At 47.0% G+C, this 12,104-nt stretch overlaps 1 protein-coding gene across 3 annotated transcripts in view; it reads left to right on the top strand.

Annotated features, from left to right (window-relative positions):
• Atp10b (ATPase phospholipid transporting 10B (putative)) overlaps window positions 1–12,104 on the top strand; it is a 109,284-nt gene that overhangs the window by 41,067 nt on the left and 56,113 nt on the right. For 2 of the 3 annotated variants that reach the window (XM_027938720.2, XM_071611816.1), the window contains 4 exons: window positions 61–192; window positions 3,448–3,575; window positions 5,275–5,527; window positions 6,571–6,809. In XM_027938720.2, coding sequence (XP_027794521.2) covers window positions 61–192; window positions 3,448–3,575; window positions 5,275–5,527; window positions 6,571–6,809 — 752 coding nt within the window. The remainder of the gene's footprint in view (window positions 1–60; window positions 193–3,447; window positions 3,576–5,274; window positions 5,528–6,570; window positions 6,810–12,104) is intronic. The other variant, XM_071611815.1, reaches the window with a different exon arrangement.

Genomic DNA, 12,104 nt, shown 5'->3' on the forward strand with positions numbered 1-12,104 from the left:
TGATCCAGGGCAGAGGTAACAAGGGACCAAGGGACTGATTTTTCTCATTCTCTCCCAAAGGCCATGACACAAAAGCCATGCTGAACAACAGCGGCCCCCGGTACAAACGCAGCAAGATGGAGCGGCGCATGAACACAGACATCTTCTTCTGCATCGGGCTCCTCTTCCTCATGTGTCTCATTGGAGCTGTAGGTATGGAATGTTCTGGAAAGGAAGCACACTAAGCTGTTTCTTTGAGCAAGTTGCTTCAATTCTCTGAGCCTCGGTTTCCTCATCTATAAAATAGGGCTCAGAAAAAAATGAAATTTATGCTGCCTACTTGACTCAAATGCCAAAGAAATAAAAATGCAGAAATCTCCTGAAAGTAATATGTGCTCGTAAATATTGGGGCTATCATGTATTGGTTCATGAAATACTTATGGGACCCTGGCACTCTCTGGGCGTGAGAGACTCACAAGGTGAGTTGGCCACAGGACTGGGCCTCCAGGGCTCCTGTCTAGCATGAAGGAGTCAAACATGAGCAGGACCACTGGTCCAATCTGCCCCTCTCAGTGAGGGCTGCACATGAATACTACCTTCATTTTCTATCACTGCTTTTAAAAATGAACAGACTGCATCGATCAGTATAAAGTTCTGTTCTGGAGGTCAGAAGTCCAGAATCTGTTTTTTCTGGGTTCAGATCAGCAGGTCTGGTTCCTTCTAGAGGCTGAGGGAAGGATACATTCCTTGTCTCTTTCAGCTTCCGGTGGCTGCCTGTGCCCCCTGGTTTATGGCCATTTCCTCCACCTGCTCTCATGCTCAGAGCACACCTCTCCAGGCCCTTCCTGTCCCCCTCTCATCAGGAGCAGTATCTCCCTCCTATATAAGGATACTTGTATAACTTATACTTGTATAACTATATACTTGTATAGTATAAGGATACTATATAAGGATGTAATTAACATCCCTGAACCCCCCCCCCAGGTGACCCAGCAGACTCTCTCCATCTCAAATCCCATGACTTAATCACATCTGCAAAGTCCCTTTTGCCATATGAGAGAGCATATTCACAGGGCCTGGGGACTAGGCTGTATATTATGGGATGGGGGTGAGGGAGGACAAACATTATTCAGCCTAAAGTGGGTGTCATGGGAACACCAATGTCATCTTCAAGAGGCAGCTGCTTGAGCTGATTCCCAAATGGAGTAGGCATTCACTGGAGGAGGAGATGACAGAGGCGAGTTTAGGGGTAGGATGGGGTGGCCAGTGGTGAGGAAAGAAAGAGGGAGGGCTACTATAGCCTCATGGACAGAACCCATAATGCACAAGGAAGAACACAAATCACCACAGACAGGGAAGCAGTTGGCTATCTGACATGGCAGGAGCAAGGCCAAGAACAGAGACTGAATCCACACCATGCCATGGCCAACTTCAGGAAGTATGGACAGGAGTGATTTGGAGTCTTTAAGTTGATCCTCGGATTGAAGGTAGAGGACCCTTGATAAAGCTTTTACACATTCACCCCCTTAAGTTGAAATCTAATAATGATACTTGGGATGCTAAAGGAGACCTCAAAAGAACCAGGGATGATCATGAGGAAGGACTTGTGGGCTGGGTGGAGACCCCACTGCTAAAACCAACCCCATGAGCATGATGGTGCTTGCTCTCTGCTTGCCTTAGAAAATGTAACATTGCTGCTGCTGAGATAGTATCTGAGAGGTGAAGACCTACCCTGGGCTCAGATCTAGGGTAAACCACCCTGGGGGTGGCCTGGAGTTTTCAATAAATATACTTCCCAAGTTTGTCTAGTAGCACTCCATGCAACGGTGGCTCATGGCTGCAAGGAGAGCACTGGGGACAGGCACCTGCCCATGTGGCCACCTCTGTGCCCTCAGAGTTCTGCAGGACCCTGCGTTGGGACAGGTTTTTCAAGGCCTGTCAGCACTGAAAGGACATTTAAGATCATCTCACTGTATCTCCAGAGAAAGGAAATTAATGATTAAAAGGCCTTATAGCAAGATAAGGCACAGTCAACTAGATCAGCTGGCAGGTTCCCAAAACAATAAATAGAAAGATAAAAGAGGAGGGGATGGGATTCTGAGATCAGCAGCTTCCATACAGCACAACAATGTGGGTGCCTCATTAAAGCTCAGCCCTGCAGGAGCAGAGAGCTCCCAGGTGAGAAGGAGCAGCACTGCAGGGTTCCTGACCACAGGTCCACCTGGTTTTTCTAAGGGTACTGTTTTTTGTTTGCTTTTATTTTTTTTTTAATTGTAGTCGACCCAATACCTTTATTTATATGTGGTGCTGAGGATCGAACCCAGTGCCTCACACGTGCTAGGCAGGCGCTCTGCCACTGAGCCACAACCCCAGCCTGCTGTTTCTCCTTTCTTTGCTCCAACTGCCCTTCCTGGCCTTTCTGACACCCCCCACCACACACATACATACCCTAGTCCAGGTTCTGGGACTCCACATGTCCTCCTCCTCCTGACACCTTTTTCTGACTTCTCCTGTGTTACCATCTTGTTCCTATATAAAGATCAGGGCCCCTCACTGTGCCACAACATTTGCTCCGTAGTATCACCCTCAAACAACACTGTGCCCATAAGTCTCCTTCCGTCTGCCATATGTGGTGGCATCTGGCCCATCTTCCTGGGCAATGACGTGTCTTTGGGCAGAGCAACATTCTCCAAAATTCCCTGTAGGTTATACCCTGGAGCTGAAAGCTTTATACACAGTAGGTTATAATGACCCTGTAGTGATGTGTCATTACTGAGTATTACTGATTACACTGCTGATCGGAGATGTTCGGAGAGCCCTGCAGCAGGTAGTAGAAGCACTTCACCTGTGTAGGCCTCAGACATGGGTGTTATCATCCCCTTTGCAGATAAGGAAACAGTGTAGCGGCTGTGGCTCTGATGGCACTCCAGGCTCTGTGTAGCACCCCTCATGCTGTGTGCAGTGTGTCCTTTTACATCGGGTGGTTGGTAGGGAACTCCTCAAGAACCAAGACAGACTCCTTGAATCGATAAGCATTGGCTGAAGGAGGAGTGAGTGGGCAAACAGAAAGATGGGTAAATGGATGGAGGGGTAGATGAGAGAAGAAGGGAGATCAAGACTCCCAGCCACACACTTTTGCCCACACAACTAAAAGGAACACACGTCCTTCTCCCTGTGTCCAACCCCTCGGGAACCAGTCTTCACCAGAACACAAGTAATCCGCATGTTCATCTCCTCCAGGAAAACAGACTTAACGGTGATGGTGAAATCTAGGGATTGATTGTAGGGTACGTGAAGAGCGCATTCGAGAGGGACGAGCTACAGACCCCTACACCTGTGTCGTGTGACATGAGGATGGGCTCCTCCCAAGCCCTCCCATTTCCAGGAGTATGTCAAGAGCTGATATAATGGACCGACTTCCGGCCTAAATGCAGACTCTTTCTCATCTCTGGGTCCATTTCTTCTCAGGTCACGGCCTCTGGAATCGGAACTTTAAGGAACACCCTCCCTTCGACGTGCCGGATGCCGACGGCCACTATCTTCCCCTTGCTCTGGGGGGCTTCTACATGTTCCTCACGATGATCATCCTGCTCCAGGTAGGGAGGCTCTCTAATCCCTACAACTTTGCAAAATAAAGAAAGGTCAGTGTTGGCCACAAGAGAAGTGACTGGACGGAGGTGAGGAGGTGGCTATTGCTTTCCTGTGAGGCTTTAAAAATATTGGCTTTGAGGTCATTTCAGAGCAGCCCAGGCTTCTAGAGGGGACCTGGTCCCTCAAGATAACAGCTGTAGGGAAATGTTTATCAGGCTTTTCTATTAAGAGTAGGGTTACAACAGTGACCCACATGCGCCTGTCTCTTTGACAGAAACAGAACAGACAAAACACTAATGACCTAGAGCCACCAAGAACTCCCCAGCCCCTGAGCATCAAGAGAGAAGGGAAATGGGAGTTGGTGCTTTCGCATCTAATAGATGGAGAAGGAAAAGGGGAAAATGGAAGAAAACAGAGAGAACCAACCAAATGTGAGGCATTTAGGGATAAAGAAATGAATTTTAAAAAGTCTTCATGCTCCATAAGAAAATGTGGTCAATGAAAAGATGAGAGAAGTTGTAGTAGTCTTTGGTGAAGTTGCACTAGGCTAGATTTCTTGTGCTTTATGAAGGTGTTTCGTGATCCTCTTATTGATGAGCCACTTTTTTGTGGGTGGGTAGGGGGGTATGGGGGGTTGAATTCGGGGACACTTGACCACCGAGCCACATCCCCAGCCCTATTTTGTATTTAGAGATAGGGTCTCACTGAGTTGCTTAGCTCTCACTTTTTGCTAGGCTGGCTTTGAACTCACGATCTCCTGTCTCAGCCTACTGAGTTGCTGGGATTACAGGCGTGTGCCACTGCACCAGGGCTGATGAACCACTTTTAATCACTTGCTTATCAAGGAGAGTAATCCTTTTGAAAAGTAAACAAGCACACCTGTCCTCTGCAGAGTAATTTCATATCTGCTCAAGGTGAAATCCAAAGTCCTTGAGCGCAGACAACAGGGCCAAGTGATCTGGACTCTGACTCCCTCCCTGACCCTGGCTCCTGCCTCTCTCTTCCTCATGCATGTGCAAGGCCAGCTCATTATTACCCATCAAACACCGATTCGGCTCCCCCATCCAGACCTCTCCTCCCTCAGATAACCTCACAACTCACACCCTCCAAAGGTCATGATCTGAGTCCCTCCCACCCATCACTCTCTACCAACTGTTTTCTTCTATTCTCCATCATAAGACTTAAGGCCACCCAATATGTCTTTATTAGTTTGCTTCCTGTCACTGAAATGTGAATTCTTTAAGGAATTTTGTTCAGATAACTCCCATTTCTAAGATATAGAACAGCATACAATGCAAAGAAAGCCCTGGATGAATATTAGGTGTTGAATTAGTGGACAGTAATCGGTGGTAAGTACCTATAGAAATGGGTGGTGGCCCTGCATTATCTAGAGATCTAAGAGGGCTCAGGGGATGCTGGACGGTGGCACTAAGACTTCCTCACTTGCTTCCTCTCATTCAAAACCAAAGGTGAGGGCCTGCCTTGTCCCAGGCACCCCAGGTTGAAGAAAACACCTCCTTCACAGATTCCCAAGAATCTCCCCAGGGGAGGCGTGAAGTCACTGACCTTTAATTTCTCAGACGACGAACATCCTGTGAGCTGACCTCAGCTTTCCATCAAATGCCTTTGCTACCTACTCTTGATGGGTCCGGAGGTAGGGAACCCTCCTGGTTTCTGACTCGGCGGGCATCCATCTCCCCTCAGGTGCTGATCCCGATCTCATTGTACGTGTCCATTGAGCTGGTAAAGCTGGGGCAGGTATTCTTCCTGCACAATGACCTTGACCTCTACGATGAGGAGACCGATTTGTCCATTCAGTGCCGAGCCCTGAACATCACCGAGGACCTGGGCCAGATCCAGTACATCTTCTCCGACAAGACGGGGACGCTGACCGAGAACAAGATGGTGTTCCGGCGCTGCTCCATCATGGGCAGAGAGTATTGTCACCAAGAAAATGGTACGAGGGCTGCCCAGGGCCTCCATCCCCCCTCTAAAAGGAAACACTTCCTAAGTGAAGAGGACTAAAAAAGACATGAGCTGGCTGTGGGTGTAGAGGCTGTGTGGCATTTGGACAGGTTGCCTCCTGTATCCTGTGGCCTTCCCTGTCACACCTCAGGGCTCTTCTTATTTCCTGTCAACTTTCATGTGTTGACAAAGGCTAAATGTGATCCCCATGTAGAAACCCTCCAGTGGATCTCTGTCTGGTGACAGTGATAACACAGCCTGTGTATGTCAGGAAGGGACTGGGGACATGTCTCAATGGATTGGCAGTTATGCAGGGAAGCTTTAGGAGTTTCTCGGGTCACTTTAGCTGACAGGTCAGAACAGGTCTAGATCTAGGCACATGGTCATATTTGACATACCTAGAAAATTCCTTACATGCTAACTTATTTTGAAAAAAAAATCTCTTAGACTTTGAGGCAATGTTTTTGGTTAGGAGATAAGGCTGTAAGTGTTTTATTTTATCTGGGCTGAAAGTAGCCCATAAAACACTCTCAGCCACACTCCCACCCCGCCACGCACACACTGTCTAATAGACTATCAGGAGAGCAGTGTTCGTTCTTTTGGTTGGGAGGCATGGAGAAAGAAAGGCGCTGCTAGAGGCAGCCATATGCCCATTCGATGGTGAGAGTTCATCATCTACACGGGAATTTCTGATCCCTTTTTACTAACTACTACTTCTAACCAGTATGGATGGTTTGCTAATCACTTTCATACATTATGTCACCATTAAATCTTATAAACAATCCTAGAGTCAGGTACTTTTTGAAAACCACTGAGGAAATAGAAACACAAGTTGTCGAAGCTCAAAGTCACATAGTAGAGACAGAATTTGAATCTGTGAGAATTAACCGTATCCCTCTTTCTCTAGCATCAGTAGCCCAGTTACCAATTTTCCACAGCAGCCTCAACCCTTGTGGTACTGCGACCTTACCTGGGAAGTCCAGCATCTGCCCAGCTGTGGCCCAGCCAAGGGATAACAGGACTCCTTTCTTGCAGCCAAACGACTAGAGACCCCAAAGGAACTGGACTCGGACAGTGAAGAGTGGACCCAATACCGATGCCTGTCCTTCCCAGCCAGATGGACCCAGGGCCCTGCAACGATGAGAAGTCAAGGTGGTGCCCAGCCTCTGAGGAGGTGCCATAGTGCCCGGGTGCCCATCCAAGGCCACTCCCGACAAAGGTCTGTAGGACGCCGTGAGAGCTCACAGCCTCCTGTGGCCTTCAGCAGCTCCATAGTAAGTCCCTGTCTTTCCTCTTTGGATTACAAGTGTCCCATGGTAGGAGGGTGTGAGTGAAAGATAAATGACTGTGTAAACTCTGAAAAGCCCTAAAATGGTGGCCCTGGCGTTGAATGGACTCCACACAGGTGCCCTGTCAGCATGTACAACTGTTCATTTCAGAGGTGCAACACTTAGAAATCTGGAGAGTTCATCTAAACATGTAGATTCTGGCTTCTCTTAAAAATGGAATCGGAAAAATTCCCCACACTAGGCCAGAGTTCCTCATGGCCATCACTGGCCTGAGTTAAGGCATCATGTCACCTGGACTGGGCACGCCATCTTCAGTTCACTACAGCCCCTCGCTCTTCTGCTGATCCCCATCACTGAGCTGAGAGCCAGCAGTTGCTTCTTGTGCATCTTTTTCCAATTACGCAATTAAGAGAAAAAAGAAATATGTGTGGTGTCCATGTTTCCATAAAGTAGAGAAATAAGAGATAAAACCTGGAAGGTCTCCTGTGTCTGAAGGAAAATGAGAGAGTATGGTTTTGGTAGAATATGTATGAACAGTTACAAACATAGACTGTGTCAAAATTACCCAGCCTATTTCACCCTTAGGTTAACTCTGGCCGCTGTGGGCATTCAAGTTTGTAGCATACCTATTAGAAATGCCATATTTTTGACCTAACATATCAAAAGCACTTTTTATATTACTATCTAGTTTTCATAACCCAGGACTCTATATCCTAAAGAAATTGATAAGTCACTGCTCTAACTTTAGGTAAGTACTAAGTTGAAGAAGATTGTAAGAGTTAAGGTTGAGTTAACTCTCTTCATGTTCAGTACATGAACATCATGTACTGAAAAGCAACATTAAAAGGTTAAAACGAGAACAGTGTGTTAAAACAAGTGGCCCTCATAAGCATGCAAGAGAAGCAAGTGAGCCCGCAATGCTTCACAGAGATTCTGTTCAGTTTTGTTTCCCTTTTGATCTTTTGATCAACAGGACATGTGCATCGCAATCGTTCTTCTCTTGAATTTTGCCTCCTCTAAATGGAATGTTCTTCCCCAACTCTATGCCTGAACATTTCTTTTTAAATGAATTTAGTGAATTGTCATCAGACATAGATTCTGTGTGTCTTTGGGCACCTTCCACTTAGATACCACAGGCATCTCATGCACAGGAGAATGACTGTCTTCCTCCCCTGAGGAACTAAGAAGAAAAAGGAAGGTTTTGGTTTTGGTTTTTTTCTTGGTGTGTGTATACAAATCAGTTCCCTTCTTGTTCAGCTCACAAATCTCAGCAGCCCAAACCAGGCAGAATGAATTTGATGCAGATTCCATAGCTGATGGACAACGGGAGGGACATCTTAACCCACCCACTATCTTTCCAGAATATGAACATAGTCATTCTGCCCTGGCCAGCATATTTCAAAGCCAAGTTCTAAGTTCATTCAGGCGCAATGAGGAAGTTGCTGCAAGAACTGAGGTGCAATTCTTGTTGCGTGGGCAGGTGGAGATGGTGACACGTTTGTACTTGTTATGAAGAGCAAAGAATACTGCTGTATAGTCAGGTTGAAAGTAGTCTGGGGTTGATGGTAGAACAGCATCTATGGTTAGCTGTCCAGGAGGGTGCAGGCTGAGAGTCAGGAAATGTTGGTTCTGCTTTTAGCTCTACTCTGGCTTGCTGCACAACCTTAAGCCACATATTAAACCTCTTTCTATTCCATTTTTTTGTCACCCCAAAAATACTTAAAATTCTTCTAGGCTTTTCAAAGAATCAAACAATGTGATGTCTGTGCTAACCTGCAGGGTCCCCTCTAGTTAAGAAGCAGGCACATTTGGAGTGCAACACCCAGGTTTCCATCTCGGCTCCAGTATGAATTTGCTCTCCATCTCTGATCAACTTGATAAATTGGAAGCCTCAATCTTCTCATCATTAAAGTACAAACAGTGCTTCTGGCTCATGAGTTATTTTTATGATTTAATTTTTTGGGGTGTGGGGGAGGACCAGGGATAACTCAGGGGCACTTAACCACTGAGCCACATCCCCAGCCCTTTTTTGGATTTTATTTAGAGACAGGGTCTCACTGACCTCCAGATCCTCATGACTCAGCCTCCCAAGCCACTGGGATTAGAGGCATCTACCACCACACCCAGCAAATATTTAATTCTTAAGATCATATTTCCCCCACTACAGGGAATCAAACCCAGGGGCACTTTACCACTGAGCTACATCCCCAGTTCTTTTTCTTTTTTATTTTGAGACAGGGTCTTGTTTTGTTGCTTAGGTCCTCTCTGGGTTGCTAAGGCTGGCCTTAAACTTGCAATTCTCCTGCCTCAGCCTCCTGAGTCACTGAGATTATAGGCCTGCACCATCACACCTGGTGAGATCCTATGTTTTAGACACAGGGATACCCAATAGATGATTTGTTTTCCTTTATATTTTTTTTCTTTGCTGCATCATCTAGCCGACATTTTTGAATACTCTTTCTACAGGGAAGCTGTCTGCTTTGGGCAAATACTTGCATATTTGACATCACGGAGGGAAAATGTAGAGTTTTCATAAAGCACAGTGATTGAGCTCTCTCCCCTGAGATTCTGGTATATCTGGTCCAGAGTGGGGCAGGAACATTCATGTTCTCGTTTCTGATGATTCTAATGGGCACCCAAGAGTGAGGCCACTCTAAGGAGACCATTGCCCTACCAAGAAATAAGTCTTCATGCGGCTCCTTATACAGGCCCCCTCATACAGCTTGGGAGGCCTTGGCAGAAGCAGGTGATTCATGCTTTTAAGGGGTCTCATGCTCATGTGTGAAATATCTCTGGCTGCAGTGGGATCGCTGATGTAGTTCTTAGAGACTTCTGTAGCAGCCCCCAGTGGTTCTCTGTGTGTCCACCCTGCCCATTTTTGGCCGGGCTCTGAGCCTGCTCCTTTCCCACCAGCCTTTGGTCCCTCACCCCACCTGCCCATCTGGTATCCGGTCTGGTCTGATAATCTCTCTGAGCCACCTGTCCTTTACCCTCCTTTCGTGAGCCGAGTCAGAACTTGCACAGTCTTGGCTGTGCTTTCTGCCTCCTTCCCAAGAAGCCTGTTATTGGTTTTCCCGGTTCTTTACTATAGACCAAAGATAAAATGAGAGTCAACAGTAACAACAACCATCAGAGACGGGGTTTTTTCTTTTACTATAGAAAACAAGGAAGTATCAGTGATGATCTTCTAATTGCCTGCTATAAAATCCGTGACCGTAAGGTGAGTAATACACTTAGGAAAATTGTAAGTTCTGGGCCAACGTTTTATAGTCCTGGCAGATGGAAAAGGAAATGCCTTTTCTTTTGTTCCTGGCCTGTAAGCAGCCAAGTTTTTAGCAGAGTCATGTTTAGGAGATGCCACTTGCACAATGTTTTCCCGACCAAAGAATGTCATCCCATCATGGCGTTTGCCCGGCTCAGCTAGGCAACCCCCCACTCCAGTGCTGCTTCCTTCTGTGGGAATGCCCCCTACCACTCCAGGAGAATGTGTTAGAGGGGGAAAAGGTTCTCTGCCTCTTTTCCTTAATCTTGGCCCTCTCTCCTTTGGAGAAGATCCTGCAGCACCCCAGTCTGCTACAGATGGGAGGGGTGGCCCTCATGCCACACAACCTCTGCAAGATTAGGGAAGAGTCTTCCAGGACTAATGTGGCCACACAGGGAAGGAACTGGTGAATCCCATCTCAGCTGTGCTTCCCTTGTCCCCCAGGGCCCCAAAAAGCCACCATAACACTGTTCACAAGAGATGGGGTCTGACGAGATCTGGAGAACCCCCTTCTTTCTAGTCCACTGAGATCTTCCTGGGCTTATGTCCCATTTGGGAAAAGCTGACCCTAGCAACCTATGGGCTACTTAAGTAAGACATGTACTAACATGGGTCTTTCCCATTTCCTTATCCAAACTAATGTCACCAAGGCCACAACCTCTGCCAGTACAAAAATATCACTTCCCCGAACAAGATTTTAGCCTCCAGATCCCCAGCAATAAAGCAAGTCTGTGTCCGTGACATTAATACAACCATAGGATTATGTATTAAAAGGGAACCGGGGCTGGTGGTGTAGCTCAATGGTAGTGTACTTGCCTACCATGCCTAAGGCCCTGGGCTTAATCCCCAATCACTATCAAAAAAAGGGAAGGGGCAATCAAAGACCCATTGGAGGTAAGTCAGTGTGCCTCCCCTCCTCTGTCCCCACCATTCCCGAGACAATCATCATTAGTTTCCTGTGTGTCCTTCCCAAAGAAGTATTCTGTACAGAAGAGAGCATAATTGCTGAATTGGGAAGCAGGTGTGTTTTATTTTAATTTTTCCCAAGTTGTACCACTTGAGACACTCACCACCAACAAATAGAAGGGTCTCCTGATTCCCACCTCTGCCAAGTCTATACATGGTGAGTGTCTGTATTTCCTTTGAATAGACTTTCATTTATTTGATCAGTCAGTCAACAGACAGTCAGCATTCCCTCTGTGGCAAATACTGTGCTAAACACTGGGGATATAAGGACTAACGGGGAATTGCCCCTGATTTCAGGAGCTTTTAAACCAATGAGGAAGCAGGAAGAAAAGCAGAGACGACAGGATGATGCTGTCGTGCAGACACAATGGGTGCCAGTGTGCTGTGAGAACTCAGGCACAGCTGCATTCTACTGGGGGCATCGGGAGGCTTCAGGAAGGCTTAGCACCTGAGCTAAATTTTGAGACAAGAATCAAAGTTAAGTAGAGGAACGAGAAGGACTTTTAATGAGGAGAGAGTAAGGAATGAGGGGTGTTGTCCGAGAGACCATCTGGGCCAGCAAGAGAGAATGGGGGCTCTTTGAAAGGAAAGGTACAAGTCAAGGAGAATCAAAGGAGGAGGTGGGGACATAGGTGCAACCATACCACAGAGGGTTTCCTTCCAGAGCTAAGTGCCAGGCGTCCTGCTTATTTCCATCACTAGCTCAGAGGATTCCTTTAGCATCAGGCTGCTGCATCCAGTCTGCTTCCAGTACCAATCTCAACTTGGGTGCGTTTTCATGAAAACAGAGAGGAGATCAGCAGAGTGGAGCTTGGCCTCCTTTTCTCAGCCTTCAACTTGGCAACACATCCCAGCCAGAAAGGAAGTGGAACCAGTAGTATTCCACTTCCTATTCAAACTGTGGTCCCTGGAGCAGCAGCTATGCTGGAGCATGTTAGAAACACTCCAGACCCACTGAACTAGAATCTTCATTTTAATAAGATCCCAGTTGACTGTGGGAGAAGGGCCAGCAGAGTGTGGAAGGGTCCAGGCTTTGGTATCAGGTGGAACTA

Source organism: Marmota flaviventris, chromosome 5 (genome assembly GCF_047511675.1).
Source record: "Marmota flaviventris isolate mMarFla1 chromosome 5, mMarFla1.hap1, whole genome shotgun sequence".
In the NCBI taxonomy this organism is placed as follows: Eukaryota; Metazoa; Chordata; class Mammalia; order Rodentia; family Sciuridae; genus Marmota; species Marmota flaviventris.